At 29.6% G+C, this 18,804-nt stretch overlaps 1 protein-coding gene across 18 annotated transcripts in view; it reads right to left on the reverse strand.

The window, feature by feature from the left end:
• LOC128987958 (CUGBP Elav-like family member 1) overlaps window positions 1-18,804 on the reverse strand; it is a 696,992-nt gene that overhangs the window by 220,839 nt on the left and 457,349 nt on the right. For all 18 annotated transcript variants that reach the window (XM_054409105.1, XM_054409104.1, XM_054409093.1 and 15 more), the window contains one exon: window positions 3,460-3,542. In XM_054409105.1, the coding sequence (XP_054265080.1) occupies window positions 3,460-3,542 (83 nt within the window). The remainder of the gene's footprint in view (window positions 1-3,459; window positions 3,543-18,804) is intronic.

Genomic DNA, 18,804 nt, shown 5'->3' on the forward strand with positions numbered 1-18,804 from the left:
ATGCATTTTCCATGAAAAATAATGCCAAATGCATTTATAAATAAATAAAAACATTTGCTTAACATTGAAGTTTTTCCACCTCACTAATATGAAATGAAAATGAATAAAAAATGACAATAAATAAATAACATGAACATTCCTCTAGATATCCTAGATCCATACAATATTTGGTATTAAATTAATGTTCATAATTTTATTTATATACGCGTTTTCTAGAATGAAATACACTAATTTGTTCATAATTAATTGATTTAAATTGATTTAGGTTTGTTTCAAAAATAGGGGCTGTCTAAATATTTTTATTTAAATGAGAGCCCAATGAATTAACTATTTACATTAATTTATAATGGTTCATGAACATACAACTGTATGTTTTATGAACAATAAAGGAGATTTTTTAAGACAGTAAAGCATCGTCGACATTTGACTTGTGAATAACAATTTGGATGTGAAAAAAATCCCCTTTCATAAAATGAATGAATAATTATGTTTTATTAAGAAAATTATAAGTTTATTTGTGATTATAAGTCAATGCTGTATTAAGGATTTTCCCATACTTTTAAATAATAGAAGTTATATTTGTTTTACTGATCAATGATGTAAGGAATCTGCAATGTGCATCCAATAATAGGCAAGATCTTCACATGATCCAACAGTAGTACAATCGTGTAAATTTAAAATCGGATGTATTCAAACAACGATTTTTATCGGGAAAAAATATACCCAATCGAATTATTTGTAAAAAAAAATGATATTTAAAAATTGTAAGTGTTCCTACATAACGCTAGTCATTCTAAAACCTAACTGCACATAGCACTGTTTATAGAGTTTCAATGAGAACGACAAATAATGATTGTTTCCAATGAACTGAAAGAGTGGTTTACCAATTGGCATTTTATTGGCCAATCAGTTTTACATTTCGTTTCGGAAATGCGACCCGGTTGTAATACGCTATTACCGGTTGAAATGAGCCAATAACATCCAGATAGCTTTTTAAAACACAACAAGCGTTGGAACCATAATCGCATTGCTTCTTCATTCCTTTTTTTGTAACAACCGAAATGGTTTTCAAGAAAACAAACACAGAAATAAGTATATTTCGTACCCTTCAGAAGATCATATTTGTTGTAAGTAGTAAGGATGTTTTGTTTTTTAAAAACATTAGAACCATGCTTTAACGTTTCTAAAGTAATTAAAATAAGATTTTCAAAAAAAAAATGCGTGTTACTGTTATACATTGTACTACAATATTATTATACACGTTATTATATATTATGTTGTTATTTCATGAATATTCATTTATACCACCTATTTGTCTATTATTACCTCTCAAACATCCAACATATGAGGAACCAACAAACAATATGACGAACTATTACAATGAACGATTATTTCAAATTCATAATAAAATAATTGCGTTAAGCCTAAATTATAGAATCGTACATGCTTTTTCTGATTTTACAAAAAATTCGTATTATAATGGAACGATTCTGGCCATGTACCTCACGACGATACACTTCAAAATATCAATCACTTGAAATCCAAAGAAATCATAATCCACCCAGGGTATTGTAATTATAAATACTTGTTTTCCTTAGTTAATCTCGCATCAAACAAGATATTTATTTTAGCCATGCACATTTAAATGTGTAGGGAAAACCTGTATTTATATATTTTCCAAGGACTAAGTACCCAAGCAAATTCGATCCAGTAAAAAAAAATATTCTTTCACGTTTTCAATTTTTGTATGTCAAAAAGTTTAAAAATTTCTTTACTGCTCTTGCTAGAGTTTCTAAACGGTGATAAAGAGAAACTATTGTTAGCCAGACCTTCGTATAAAATATGATAAAACATGACTTTTCTTTATTTTTAACTAAGGAGTTTTTGTCCCAAGACAAATTATGTCATAGGTAAAACATTCTATAGGATTTTACCTGTTTCTGACTCTGTCTTTCAGTTATTCTGTCTTTCATCTTCTCTAAAATCATACCTGTTACATTAGTGAAAATAATTCCATATACAACATTTTACTGATGTTGAAAATAACAATTTTTAGACATAAACCAATAAAATATTTTAAAGAAATACAAAACAAAAATATTTGTTCACCTATTTAGAAATGGTTACACGTCGTGTTTTTACTACGTCCAGTACTACCAACATGTTTTATGTCATAAATTTGTGCAGGAGAGAAATAAAATCCATTACAGACATTAGTGGAAGGTTTACGCATATTCATAAGGGAGAGACCGGTGAAGGACCCCCAGTGGATTACACCTACCTCTGCTGCTTATATAAGAACACGGCTTCATTAGTGGGGCCTCAGGAACTGTGCTCGACAATATTTTATATGGTATTACCAATTCATTACATTTTCATGCATCTTTCATTACTCTATGATAAGTAAAGTAGTTTCTATACGGAATTGCGTTTGAAAAGTTATTTGAGTGGTTTAAGGGATTTTAGAGGAATTTTTAAGTATGGTTTTGTGTGTGTACAAAACATTGGTTTTATAAATTGCTGAAATCATTAATGACCTAAAAAAATATTTTGTGTATTTTAGTGTGGAAGGTCATCATTAAAATCAAATTACAAGTGATTAATGGGTAGTTTTTATTCAAAAATCAAATTTAAACGCAGAAAATTATACGAACGATGTCCAAATCCGACAAAATTAGTTAAAATCTGTATACCTAATACAATAATGGGTTTCGCTGTAACATCCCTTTTCCAACAAAATTTTACGATTGATGTAAAACATGTAAAATGATAAATTGATATATGTAAAATGTAATTTACAACCTTATTATCGAGCGGATTGACCTATCGTAACTAAAAAAGGCAATATTCAAGGTTTTGTCCCTAACGTTATATTTATGCTAGAGTTCACTTTCAATGATTCAATAATGCTGACCAACATGTGAAATCCAATTTAACCACCTATCGCTTAGTTGAATGTTTAACAACACTCATATTGTAAAGAAGAGAGGAACCAGATTATTACAATGGATTTTAAATAGGTAAATTTTCGAAAATTGTAACCTGATTGAGGTAGTTAATTGATTTTTGAGCTGTTGGAGTAAAATTTAACCAAGCTTTTTTTCAAATAGTAGGTGTACTCATCTAATAATAATTGTCTAAAGCATACATGATCTTTGAATAGAAAAAGGGTATCACATTATTCTTTTTTCCTCGGAAACAAAGTTTTGAACCCTTTAAAAGGCGCAAATTGCGCACGTGTACCCTCGTTACGCATATAAAAAGCGTAAATGCAATTCACACAAAATATTAACTGTCAATAAAATAAAAATAATTACCTGCATTTAAATGAACGTTACAAAACACTCACGTGAAAGCAAAAACTTCACAACTTTATCTTCTTTGTTAATAAAACAAATTTCACTGCTAGAGGGTAAAAACAATTACTGCACAAGAGATGAAACAATAGTTAATACTCACCCCAGGTAACGTTTTAATATTATGGAGGGCGTTTTGAGCTTCGAGGGCGGCTTTTCTCGTAAAAAACGTGACGAAACAGCATCCTGGAACAAAGAGAACGTTTTAGAGAGAAGAATAAAAACACAATGAATCTGATTTTAATCGCTGCAGCTGAAGTTTCAAGCGGCATAAATATCGTAATGCGGTTTCTGCGGGGATTCAGGGAAAAGTTAGAGGGGAGAAACATTATGAGCGAACGACTTCCTACCGGAAGCGCGGTAAGTTGTCGACGTCTGAGTACCGGAACTGGCCAGATAGCGGAAACGGAAGCCGCAGATTGTGACGCGTCAAGTGACGACGGAAGCTAGATGCTTAACTTTCTTTAAGCGTGAGCTCAAAAATGAGATGAGGAAGGACATGTTGTACGGTAATGGCATCGATTGTAAAACAAATAAGATTTTATAAGTGGAGGATACTATCGTGTTAAGTTGCTATTTAGCTACAAGAGGAACATTCATTGCTCTAAACGTAAGGGATCAAATAGTACACAATGTGTGATAATCCTTGATCCCTCTGAGATGCATATTCTTATACCTATAAAACATTATATATATCAGTGAGGATACTCAGTGAGGATACTACAATTATTTACGTTGAAAGACAGGACACACATCAATATTTTTTTTTTTTTTTTGACAATAACTTAAACTTTATGAATTTAGCCTCTCCTACAAAATTGTATTATTTTCCACACCAAAATTATCTTATAAATTTATTTGGATTCAACTGATGGGTTTACTACAGCAAATGCTTTCTAGCATTGATAATCCTTATACCTATACAAAAAATATTTGCCTCTCTCTCAGTGAGAATACTATTATTTACGTTGGAACACAGGTCACACATAAATTTAATGAATTTATTTTAACAATAACTTAAAGTATGAATTTAGCCTCCCCCACAAAATAGTATTACGTTCCACACTTTAAATTTATCTTTAAATTTATTAAACCGTAAATTCATTAATGTATTATTCATAAACTTATGTATTAAGTTTAGGTTGTTAGGTTGAGTATCTAACAACTTTATTGTCATATGCGTTTTTAATATACACGAGGTGTTAGCCCGTCCTACGTACGGGAGTAGACAGTTAAAACTGTGTAGGCCTATAATTCAGAACAGCTAGTTTAAACGTACAAAGACAAATTTTATTGCAGCCTACAGTAGAAAGAGTAATTATCAATTTAAAAGTGTATAGGCCTAGTCAATGATATCACCTTCCAACGCATACCTGCCTCATCCTTAATCAATATCAACACAATACAATTACTCATACTATACACAATTTCCAGTAGGTCTGAATTGAAACTCCCTAAAATAAAACGAAAACATCCAATAACATTCACAGTACACATAATTATAACGTTGGTGTCCTGACATCATTAAACGAATCGTCCACACACATCATTTATGTCAATTTCACTGCATCAATTGCTAAATAAATAAATGTAAACAAAGAAAAGTAAACACAACAACATATTAGTTTGTTTTGTAAACAGCTATATATCAGCTGAGTCAAAAATAAAATAATATTCATTTGAACAAAAGAACTGGTCAAATGTTGAAGGAATTTAAAAAGTAAACTCCCTATTAAAGCTAGTGACGTAATTAATTACCATTGTCTATGTTTATTATCCATTCCGTTATCAGTTCTAATATCCTTGCTAGCTAAACCACCCTCATTGAATCAATGTACATTATAACTCCCCATATTCATTTATTTAAATTATAAAATATTCAGCGCCTCCAAACGTAACCACAACTAAACACACGCCAAACAACTTTTTAGATTTCATGGTTAGTCTAATTGCAGTATCCAAGGTCAATGATGACGTTGTGTCCAATCTATATCATTCATCTGTATATCTTTGGATAAAACCCGTCTGAGGTTGTGGTCTCGTAAAAATCGTTCAAATCGTATTCCTGAGGATTCTTGATCTCCATCTTTATGACATCAATATTTCCAGGCCTAATCCAAACAAGGTTCAAGCATTCAAAAACATTGATTGTAAACAAAAAGCTGCCAAGCTGAATTAAAACATGAAAATATTGTGATTTTCCTACCCTTTCCAAAAAAGTTGAGCAGTAAAATAATTTGCATAATCTTTTTTAAAAACTCGAGTACAGAGCCTCGACTTGTACACATCGGTGGTGTTACTTATCTCGGTGGTCTACTAATCTTACTTATTTCCTATAATCAATGACAAAATCAGAGTAAATAACCCCATAGTTCCATAAGGCATTTTTATAATGAACCAGCTGTTAGTGAAAACAAATTATATTGCACTAAAACAAACCGAAGATTACAAAGATTACTTTAAACAATAATTTGAACATCCTAGTATTTTACTATGTATATTTAAATAATCCGTCATCCTCTTATCGAAGGATTGAACGTATCAATGATTAGCATTACACATAGTATAAATAAGTCAACCCTTAGTATGTTTTTTAATTTGATCCAAATGCTGAATTTGTGACACAAAAGCTGAATGTTTACAGCTGTTATGTTAAGCAAATTATTTTATGCCAAAAGCTAGTTTAGAATCTTAGCGTCGGCTGCTAGACTAAAAAAAAATTAAAACTTAATTTAAAAAAAAAACTGGGACCCTAAACTAAAATTATGGCTTCGACATTCCCTAGTTCACAAAATTATCTTTCTTTCAACACAAAAATCATGACAATCCGTCGAGTGGTTGATTCAGAATCGTGAAATAAAAAAAAAAACCCTGTTTCGTTTTAATATTATAGATTTTTACATTATTTTTAAACGTTATTGCCTATGTTCCAATTTTATGAATATTAGTGGCATCCTACATATTGTTGCTTACGATTTATTGTTTTATATTTTGACAAACTCTCGATGTTTTGAGATGATTTATCTACTTCATTAAGCAATTATTCATGATTCAAAGTTTAGGCATAAATTAGTTGTTTTCATCAATCCAATAATTATTTTTGTATAATAAGTATGACACTAAAATTAATTATTGGAACAATTTCATTATTCAATATAAGTAAATTAAATGATGAAACCATTTCAATTACATTGTATTTTAAATAACTTGAAGAGCCACTGCGGTTCAATATTTTAAACACTAATTACAGCGATAAAAACAGTCTAGCATTTATATTTTTTTCTTTAAATTAAGGACGAGAGAATGAGTGCAGTGGTTAACATTCAGGAGGGCCGGGTGGTCCGACCCTCTGTTTTAGCCCTAATAGCAGCATTTAAAGCGACCCTCAGCTATAATTGTTTCCTGACTTTTTCGTCGCTGAAGCTATCAGAATATATTATGTTTGTTTATGTTCAAATTCAAAATACTCTAAATGATAAAATATTTTAGTTATATTTTAATGTAAGGAATGCTATTCCATTGGACGTCAAAGTTTTTTGTTGTATTTAAATTGTCTTTGCTGTAGTAGCTATTAAAATTGTAGTACAATTACGTAGTCTTTAATTTTAAAGAGTTAAAAAAATTATCGTGTCAAGTTTTACCTGTTTATTTCCCATTTTTATTCTTATCATATTTTGTAAAGTAAAATGTAATCCACAAGTTCTGATGGGTGATTGAATATCTAACACTATGTCACTGCCTTAGTACCGGTTAAATACATTTTACAATAAATAATAAGTCCATACAATATTTGTTTATGAGACGGTTGTTTGCAGCTGTATCATAAAATTTTATTTTTTAGTTGATTAAAGTTAATCACTTAAATCAATTATATCATTGATATAATTTATCTAACTACTATAAGTGCACATAAAATAAGTTCAAGAAACGTCTTAAATCCTTCAAAAGGCGTAATAGGTTTGGCTGTTGGAGCAAAATTGCACCTCTATAAACATGGTTGTATAATTCAGTAATTAAAAAAAATGGATATTGAAGTTTAAAGCTGATAATTGACAAGCTACCAATAGAGACAATAACTGCCAAAACTCTGTTTTCCCCTATCCTATTTTATGTTTGGAAAATTAGGGTGAAATACAACGTGTTATTCTTTACACTGTCCAATAAGTTACGATACATTACGTACAATAAATTGAGTGCTACGATAGGTTTATTCAGTGAAAAAAGGTGGCGTTTGCTACATAAATAATTTACCTCAGCACACTCTATCGGTGGTTTAATTTAAAATACATTCAGTTGCATACACAAGGTGATTAATTTAACAAAAGAATGGAACGTCTAGTTTTACTCACATTTAAGGTATAAGTTAAACTACGTTTATCTCCATGCTAAGAATCTTTCTTTAAATTATTCTTGGTTTGGCTTATGTGGCCAACCAAGGATTAGAAAAGAAAAACAGACTTTCAAATCCTAAAACAAAATAACTTGGTTAAATATAACTATCATGAAATAAACACAACACACAACTAAATTTGTATTGAAACTTACAATATTACTAGAACCATTCTCACCGCAGAGAGCAATGGTAATGTACAAAATATCACTTAACTTACATCCTTTTAAAATTTGTCTACTATTTTACCTTCGTATATGGCCGATTTCTGACACTATGCGCATTTTGCGTTTAGCTATTAGCGATACAGAGATGTATTTACAGTAGATGCTAATGCTACATCGCTACAACTACCCCTATCATCTATTTGGCATTTAGTGGCCTTTAGGTCCCAGCCCTTGCCAGATGTCTGGAACCTATTCAATGCTATTTATCATTCCTTTAAATTTTTACCAATTTACAAAACTTAAGTTTGAATATAAAATTTATATTAATAAAAAATTGATTAACTGTTGAGTCAACGGTGTACTGTCGGAACAAACGACCCAAAGTTGGAATGCTATAGTTAACCTTTATTTATTGACAGAAAATTGGTACGTAGAAAATATTTTTTTAGAATAAAAAAAATTTGAAAACTCGTATCTTTTCATATGTATTAAAATAACCTGCAGTTCAAAAGTTGTATACTAAGAATAATACAAAGGATAAAAGACAAGACGGTGCCCTAAATCTTTACCTCCATTGCTATTTTATGACACCAGAAGTGGCGGCATTGGTGAGAATTTATAGCGAAGGTGAGACAACCTTTGTTGAATCAGATGAAATAAACCTAGATACGATCCTAGGAGTGTTATTGAATGTAATGAAACTGTGGTTGAGATTTAGATAGAAAATACAAAGATACTCAATAAGTAATAAAGCACAGTTAAGTAAATACAAAGTACATGTTTTCGTTGTCAATCAAAAATACAGGTCACAAATATGGACGTTTTTATTTTAAACATCTAGGAGAACTTACATTTATTTATTTAGGATTTTCGAAGGTTCAATTTTAAGCTTAGAAAAGAATTAAAATGCCATACGGATATAACAAATCATAGAGAAACTCTTCAATCAATCTCTTTTGGAATTCTCATACTTTTTCAGCCTTTTTGTTAGAGAGTGAAAAAAATATCTCGTAAATTAATATATTTTTAGGATTCGTTTAACGTGCGCTATACAGCTATATAACAGTTAGTCGTTTTAGTGAAACTTCTGTAAGGTTTAGGAAATTTATTTACAGCTATATATTAGCAACCAAATAAGTTTGGAATGTTTAAAAACTATTTAGCATATACCTGTCCCCTAAAATATTCATTCAGCTTAAGTTTCATTCCCTCCGGTACTTTATTCTGATACTGTAACTCTTAAAGTAAAGTTCGGAGAAACACTATTTATAGGAATCCAATCCGATTTATCTTCAGCTGAGTTAATCCAATCTTGAACAGAAAAAAAAAAAAACAGGATAAACAATGTATAATGTTGTTTTATGGATGAATAAACTGTTAATCTAGTAAAAAGAAACCTGAGTAGGTTGTCAAAGAATGTGTTGCGCTCATTTTGACCAAACTGATGGTTTATAAGACACATATTTTGAGTAAAGCGGAAGAGATTGAAACACAAACACATTTTGATGAAAAATGCGGTTGGTTAGTGGAAAAAATATCCACATCGACCACTGGTGTGTTTAATATAACTTGGTGTGTATCTTACAGCTAAAGGTTGACACAAATTTTGATTACATTTACTGTCTATACAACACGAGTTTTGATGAAACTGACAGCTATTGAAATACATTTTGATCAACTGACAGCTAGTGTATGACACATATTGATCTGTCTGGGAGACGGGTTGCCATGCACGACAGTTCTCCGATCTCGTTAGTACATTTATAAATTTATCTTCTTTAATTAAAACCATACAAAAAATGTTTACAAAAACATTAAATCCTCATCTACAAATAAATTTGCCTATCTATAACGAGTATCTGAGGATTAGTAAAACAATTGAAGGACAATGTAACTTTAGTGTAGCTTGTTAAAAAAAACATATTTTTTTTATGATTAGTTAAAAAAAACCTACTTTTAATTGTCACCTACTATGTGAACTGTATTAAAATATAGTTTGACGCTAATTACTGCGTTTTAGTTATAAATTATAAAGATATTTGTAGAATTCTTCTACTCCTACTTTATACTAGGTAGTATCTTGTTGTCTATGGTAGTATATTTAAATAAAGCCATCAGGCACTTTTGTTTACACTAGATTATTTACAGCTAAGCAAATTTAATGCCTCAGATAATACCAAGTATAACAAGGAAAAATTAATTGCATATTTTAATAGCTGCTCGTATAAACATAGTGTATTTTTTAACTGTGAATTTTAAAAAGCACCAGTCATGGATAGTTGAAGGGGTTGTTTTTGTTTTGTTTGATAATGAAAATATTTAAGGCAAAGAATGTTTGCTAAGTAACTTATGTTTAACAGTTTTGCAATAGTCACACTACATTTGATTTCATGACAGATAGTCTGACCACAAACAACATCAGATCCAAACCCTGCTTGGTATTCAGGGCCTCTCTACCGGGTCCTCGCCAGATGTTGTAGTTCTAATTACAATCTCATCTCAACACATTCATACAGTGATTGTTTCTGAATTGAACTAAATACACATCTCAATACAAGATAACAACTGTATTTTCTTATTTTATGGACATTCTTTGACAGTAAAACAGTTTTTGATACACAAAATACCTAAAGAAGTTAAAGGTGTAATATTGGAAAAGAAAGAAAATGTTATTTATGATATTATTACTATCAACTAGAGCTTAACACCACTTCCCATAATGTATTATATAAGGATACGCCAAAGTAAATTAGAATGAATAGCTAATAAGAAAACATTTTACAACCACACATTAAATATTAAAATTTAATACTACACATTTTATTATTATTGCAAGCATGTTTGAGTCCAAAACTTAAATTAAACTTACTAATAAATATTTACAATTAATTGGAGTTTGATAAGAATGAGCAATTAAGGGCTATATATATATATAACAGTTATGATGTATAATAAATAACACTGTCATAGACAAACTACAGACAGTGAAAATTCTTAGAAAATTTACAAAATCTTATTATTTAATTAATTAAATACATATTTTGAATCACGCCCTGTAAATAAGTAGGCCTACTTATGTGATCTGATCGTAGGAATAAAACAAGATTACTTAAACCTAAAGGCTATAATGAAATTGTTGGTTCATGGTTCCTTAAAATGAAAAGGTAAGGTTATATGTGAACAATTCCTTTAAATACAAAACATTGTTATTTAAGTGTGTACAAATTGCTTAGAAAGTCTGGACCCCGAACAAATGTAAAATTATTATATTTTTTAATGTAATAAAAATAAAATACTTCAATAAATGAAGTATAACATGATATAAATAGACCATTATCCATTGAGCAAATAAAAAATGAGGCTGTTCAGGTCCAATAGGAGTCCTGATTGTTCTTGGTCGTGTCATTTGTCAACTTGTCCATCGCTTACCTTGATGGCCTCTTACTTCAGGTTTGAAAGTCTTTCTTGAAAATATGTTCTCAGCAGGTTAAAGTATTTTATTTTACGTTATAACTATTAAATGGTCCAATATATAATTGAATGTTATTAAAACTCCTACATATCTTTACAATAATTAAGGAAATTGACTTTAGAGTTCAAAGAAACAACAACAAAAAAACTGTTGTTATGTGAAGGAAACTTGTTCTTTAGAAAAAGAATTTTGCCATTAAAACGGTATAAGTCTTTCAATGTTTTCCATTATAATATGTTTCCGTGAACTCTATAAATACTCTTCATTATGGTCATAAATATTCACAGAAAGGAATATTCTTATCTTATAGTAAAGTTTGGTTAGTTTTGTGGTTAAAAATGTTTCTATCAGTAAATTAATATACTGACAATGCTTAACTAATATAAGTGTGTATTTAGGTTAGTGATTTTTAGTCAGTGTATTTGGCTAAGCCTTTTCTTCTTTTGTTAAAAATAAAGTTAAAACAAATTATTTAGGTACTCAGAAACTAAACAATCGGCCTCTTTCACGTGTTGAAACTTAAATGAAGATTAATGAAAAAGCTAAACTGTTATTGTATCAGATAATAACTAGTCAATAAGTAAAACAAAATACTTAATCTTCAAGATAAACTTCCTTTAGCATACATATTTGTCATATTAGTCTAGTGTATGTGTATTAGTGTATTAGGAGAGATTTTATTTTATTTTAAACAAAGTTCAAGTTAGTTTATCTAGTTGGTAAGCTAGTTATAAGGTAAGAATGATAACCCAGTTCTGAAAACAGAGAATTATTTATGGGTTCGAGACAAGAACGGCACTAAAGCTGAACTACGAATATTATAACGGTAATGTATTGCGGTATAATATTTTAAGCTGTAATAACTATTCACATGTTTGAGAATTGTATTGCAAACATTGTTATTGTGTAATGAAAACATTTAACATTGTTATTTTTCTATTATTACTTGTTTAAAAAGTAGTAGCCTATTTTATCAAATTTTTAAAATCACGGTTTTAACGTATTTATGCTTATAAAACCTAAGAGTGATATTGGATCTTCGATAAACCCTTCCTAAATATCCTTTTTTGATATTGCTACGACCAGTACAACCCATACGCAGGTATAAAACTGAATAAAGTTGATCAGTACAAACTTATAATGCTATAATGTGGCGTATAATATAACGCCGCTGAGACAAAGATTCTTGAACTTGTCTCTAACAGAAGTGTCTTGGTGACTTAGAGCCCTCGATATAAAAAGTAAATCTTGCGCTGAAAAGATTCTCTACGCCTCTGGTGTTTTAAACAAATGCTTCAGTGAAAGAAAAATACTAACTTATGGATTGATGATGGGAAATATCTTTAAATGTTACCGACGGATGGTGCAAGGAGAATTTTACGTAGTAAATTCACGTTTTTTTACAAATATATACCTACTGTACCGTCAGTGATCATTTTCTTAAGGGGATACGCCACTATCTGTAGGCCATATTTTAAATTTTTTTTACATTTTCCAAAAGTTGCATTTTTAGATAGATCATTTAAATGTGAACATTTAGCTAAAATTGTTTGCCAATCTGACAACTCCTTCTAGTATAAAAAAAATAAAATAGAAAACGCCGCAACCAGCAATTTAACAAAATTTTGAACTATTTTTTTTTGTTCCTGATATGTACACTTTTAATTGTGTATCATAATTATGTATTATGAAGGTATAAAGTAGGGTACATTTATGTAAAACAAAATAAGTACTTTGCTATTTTTATATATAATATAAAATAATAAATTAGTGTAGTTATGGGAATTTTTCTCCTGCCAACCACCTGTTACATCACCTGCGATTATCTCAATACCGTGTTTTTTAGGTTATTATTGTACAAAAGTTTGAATAACTCCGTTAGTACTATACTTATAGTATTCAAATTTTCACCAGACCTTCTTTATATAGTAATAAAGGATTGTGTGTATAGTAAGCCCTATAGCATTACATTTACTAAAAATATTTATGTTTACGCAAAAATTTTAAATATTTTTTTCAGCTTTTTTATATTTTGAATAAAAGGTGTCCTAAAAATTTGGTTTTTTTAGTTACCATAACGATTATACACAGACTTACTCATTATTTCATCCTGAATCAGGAAATAAATAGAATATGTCATTCTGATCAGTAGTTGAAAAGTTATTCTCAATAACGAATTCTTAAAAATTTTGGTGAAAAAAACTAAAAACGCATATAAATTTAGTAAATAAGTTATAAATTCAATATTTTTGTACCTAAATCTTCTAACTAAGTCTAGTATAAACAAAATATACTAACTAGGTTGACAAAAATAAAATAATAAAAAAAAAGTTGGAGATAGTGGCGTATCCCCTTAAGTTTGCCACCAAGGTTTCGAACCTAAAGGTTCATTCTCAAGCTAATATACCAAGTGTTTGGAGAAATCCTCTTCATCGTAACGACTCATCTTCTGCCAGCTACACCACTCACAATTCCAAGTTGGTATTGTGGTATTTATTTCTAACCAGTTGGTATTTTTGCTTGAGAATGAACTTTTAGGTTCTAAACTTGGTCGCAGACTGAGAAAAAACGGATCACCGACGCTACAGCGGGTATTTAGCCTTTTTATTTATAACGTAACGAGGAAAAACGTGCTAACCTATATAATTCGTATTAACAATGAAATAAAGTTCGTGTTTATGTTCCTTAAATATAAGAAGAACAATGACATAAGCACAAAACTAAGTTTTTTTTTGTAAAAAGAACATTTTCCATAAAAAAAACTTAAGAATAGTTGGTGCATGTTAGCCAACTTGTGAATGGGGAAGAAATACTTGGATCTCAGATCTCATTAAAAATAAACAAAGCGCATCATTAAATGAAGTTTGGAACATTAGATTTTTGTATTCTAATCAAAATATTAATTAATATTTCCATATAGATTCTCTTAATATTTTGTTGCCTAATTTACATATTAACATTACTGCATATTTACATATTGTTAATTGTTACATATTTTGTTGCCTCACTAACATACATACAAAATTAATACGAACAAATAAAAATAAACTTCAGGGCTTGACGTCATTATACAGCTCAACTTTTAATGTAATGATTTCTGGCTGGATTGTTGTCTACGCCCAGACACACTAATGGGGATAATTTGGATACCATTATATCACCATTGTCTAAATAATATAGAGCTTATAAAATAGTCTGAGGAGTTACCTATTATTTTATTCTATGTCATATTATAACTTATGCTTATCAGGAACCGTTCCTTTTTTTAGAAAATTAAGAACAATTGGGATCTATTTAATATCTTGGAAGTGTAACATATTATCTTTTCTAGTTATTTTTTTTTAATTACAGTTACTTTTAAATTTAAAAGTTTGATATTTATACTGTAGTTGGATAAAAGATAGATAGATAACAATTTGTTCTATTTGCCGTATTTTATAAATCCCCAAGATTGGTTTTTGAACGGGAAAATAATTAAATACCCCAAGAAAAATTATTTATACCTGACAATATTCCCATGGTACGTCTGTAATCTGTTTATATTTTGTCAACATCATTCTACATTTTTTAATTACAAGCTTAGGCACCTCAGTGTTTCTGAGCAATTTCAAATTTCTCATACAATTTGTTTCTGAGATTTGACTTCAAAATTAGCAATTCCATGTTCATACTGTTCCAACCAAAAAATGTTACCTTTCTAACTGATCAAGTATTTATATATGTTCACACTTATTTACATTTTATAACAGTTCAAAGTTAATTCAGCTAGAAGTTTTGACCCGTATTTCCTCAGCTGCAAATACATTGACCATTCATACTTATTTACATATTATAACAGTTCAATGTTAATTCAGCTAGAAGTATTGACCCATATTTTCTCAGCTGCGAATTCTTTGCATGGCACATTTGTTCTTCAATCGAGCTGTCACAATCACATACACTTCTATTTCACTTGTTCCTTTGTACTCGTGTTGAAAATGTCTTTGCCATTCTGTTTGTACAAACAAAATTTTATCAACGGATTTCTGCTTGGACAGATTTACAGAATGTATTCTTCGCATTTTACCTATGTTTTCAACTTTAAGCATTCAATATGAATCGTTTAAGTGAATTTAAAAATAACGTAAATAATTACTTTTGCCGTAAACGTAGCTCATGCAAAATTATGTTATAATTAATTGGTGTGAATGGAATTTACGAAAGGTTTCGTGCTATATAATTCATCTTTCATCAAAATAATGGCATATTTTTTAACCATTCCATTATGTTATTACTTTTTTTTTACTGAACTTAAAATTGTTCTGACCATCATATTTTTGTTTTTAGTTTGATAACATTTTAAAAAGGTCGTGTTCGATGATTTAATGAGCTAACTGAATTTGTAAAAAATAAAAATAATTAATATGGAAAGTTGGTTTGGTTAAACATTTATTGGCATGTATACACGTAATTTATTTGAATATTACTTTAGCCATGAAACTCATTGATATTATGTGTTTTTTTAAATTTAAATTAGATAACAATATTTTGAGCGTGATAAAAAATATTTTTAGGTCCAAACAAACATTTTTATAGTAATTAATCAGATTCTATACTGTTTTTATAGTTTTATACAATATGAAGATTAATTAAACTGTACGTAGAAAATGTCTTTAAAGTTAATATTTTAAGACCATAAATTAATAAGGCATATCTGAAGGTTATAGATCAAATTAGATATCCTAATTGCGTCTTACATTTGAAAATGGTTAAAATTCTCGAATTATGAGCTCAAGACTAAATTAAAATGCACTAAATTATAATGTGACTATAATAATTGTGTTTTCTCAATTATTTTGTCACATATTAATTCAGTTTCAAATTCAAATTATTCCAGAGATTAACTTTCCCTGTGAGTTTCCCAAGTATCATTACGCCTTTATATTGGATCTATTTACGACGCCATAAAGACCGCTATCGAACGATATTTATGTCGAGGTGAGACAACTTTGCAGCTAGGATAAAATAAATTTTCACTCAGGATCCAAGTTTTAAGTCTCACACAAAAGTATTCGATTAAATGTTTTTGAAGTGCTATTCCAGGTAATATCAACCAGAGCAGAAGGTATTGTGAAATGAGTACGTAATGGTTATATATTTTTAATTAGTTTAGAGCTACCTTAAATCACATAAAGGTTTGAAATGTTTAATAAAGTGAAAGGGGGAACATAAGTAATATCAAAGATTTTGCTAATCATAGCAATAAATACATATTTGCCAACAAATTAAGTAATTATGATCAAATCGTGTTTTAATTTAGCTAATTTGGATAGCCAAGTTAAAATAACGTTTTAAAATCATATTTAAACGGCTCTAAAAATAAAATTTTGTAAGAAACCTTATAACATCAAAATGTAGTGTTAAAATTGGAAATGCTGAGACTTTATAAAACTTTTTCATATTTACCTTATTTTTCACTAAGGTACCACGTATGATTTATAGTGGAGGGATATCTTTAAACCAGAGAAATCTATTTATAACTAATAGGCCAATTATTATTTTTTTATTGATAACTCAAAAATCTACCTTACTACTTTAGCCAATTTTACGGTAGTAATAATATTAGTGATTGATTTGATTAAAAAAAATTATCCTTTTTCACTATTCAATACTCTTAGTCATAACTAGCAAGAACCCTCGTACAATTGATGTAGTTGTAGATCACAATCTTTTTGATAACTTATAAGCAAGACTACTATATAAAATTAAAATCATACAATTGTTGGCTATTATTTACGATTTAGTTTTTTAATTGTTTTACACATCCTGAAAACCGCATATATTCTTGGTAACTTAATTATATACCTATCTACATTTATATTAGCAATATTTGACAGTGACACAGTTTATATACAATATTCAGAGAGTTGCATCACGTGTCCACCTTTGTGTCAACGTTTGAATAATTCTCTCTCGTGAACGTTGGATTACAATTCTCTCATCATCCGTGTAATTCCTCTCCATTCTACGCATTTAATATTTAAATATCTACAACACATTGCTTTGTGTGAGTGAATTCGAACGGATATGTTTTTAATGTAGGATTGATATTTGTTTTATTTTAAGTACAAACTGTAAATTGGGATGCCTAGGTGCGTATTTTAACCTGAATATGAGTGAAGGATTATTGTAAAATGGAGTGAGTGATCTGGGTATCTATGTTACTAAGATGAGCGAGGATCATTTATTCAAAACCCAATGATCAGGAACAGGTAGGTCCAGTTTCGAACCATCAAAAAGCTACTTAATTTCTCAGGATCCATCCGGAAACTTTAATTGTTAGAGAAGCACTATAACCACTCAGTTACGCAGCGAGTCTGGTTTGATCGACAAGATTGGTGGTTTTTTAAATGATTAACTATATTATCTTTCATTGGAACAAATTTTGGTTGTGACACAAAAAGTTACCTCCTAAATATAATCAATATTACTGCCCTAGCATTGAGTACTAATAACTAACAAACTAACGGTTATATGTTGTAGAATCTTACGAAATCCACGTAAAAGTTCAAGGTAAAATAAGTGTCAATGAAGTTGAAAAGGAAGAAAAAGATACTTCGAGCGGAGACAAAACAAGTTGACTAATTTGATTTCCTCTGACAATCAGAACACTTTAATGCTGTCTAGCGGACCTACGATACTCTTAATGGTTAATCCTTCAACTTTCTACTTTCATAATACTTTTATATAACTTTACTTCGCAGCATGTACATATTTTACGTTTTGTCATATTTATGTATTGGTTTGACCATTGATATGAATAAATAAATGTAACAAAAGCTGAGAGAGGGGTTTAAATAGTTATTTACAAGAGTAAAAACTATATTTTTTCCATTCTGTAAAATCTAGAAATTAGTTAGACGTTTATCTTCAAATTTTTAAATTATTTGGCTTAATCAAATCAATGTCGCTTACATTTTCATATTTCCACTCCTGGTAGTTTTGAGTAACCAGATTTTGAATAATTATTTAGTTTTTATTTCACGATACATTAACTTAGTGAATTTACATGCCTTATACCGCATTACATAATGTACGTAATGTGTGTGTTTGTGTTATATTTTATTATTTCGTACAGTAGTGCTTAAAGATGGAAAAATAAACATAAAAATAAGAAAAGATTGTCACACTCATTCCATACATGACAAAAACTTACTTAAAATTGCCCTAAGCTTATAATGAAATAATTAATCTTTAAGGTAGTGTGTGCAACGCATGGTAAAATATGAACATTTTAAAATCAAGACGTATGAATCAATAAAATACATACACAGTTAGCCGTTCACGTAACTTCATGTTTCTAGTGGTTATATTAACAAAACAATCAATTAATATAGCTTAATAAGGAGACGCAAGTGTATATCAACGCTAAAAATGGAA

This window comes from Macrosteles quadrilineatus, unplaced genomic scaffold, assembly GCF_028750875.1.
Source record: "Macrosteles quadrilineatus isolate MER2022 unplaced genomic scaffold, UCM_ALF_1.0 Scaffold_2__2_contigs__length_208266976, whole genome shotgun sequence".
Lineage (NCBI taxonomy): Eukaryota > Metazoa > Arthropoda > Insecta > Hemiptera > Cicadellidae > Macrosteles > Macrosteles quadrilineatus.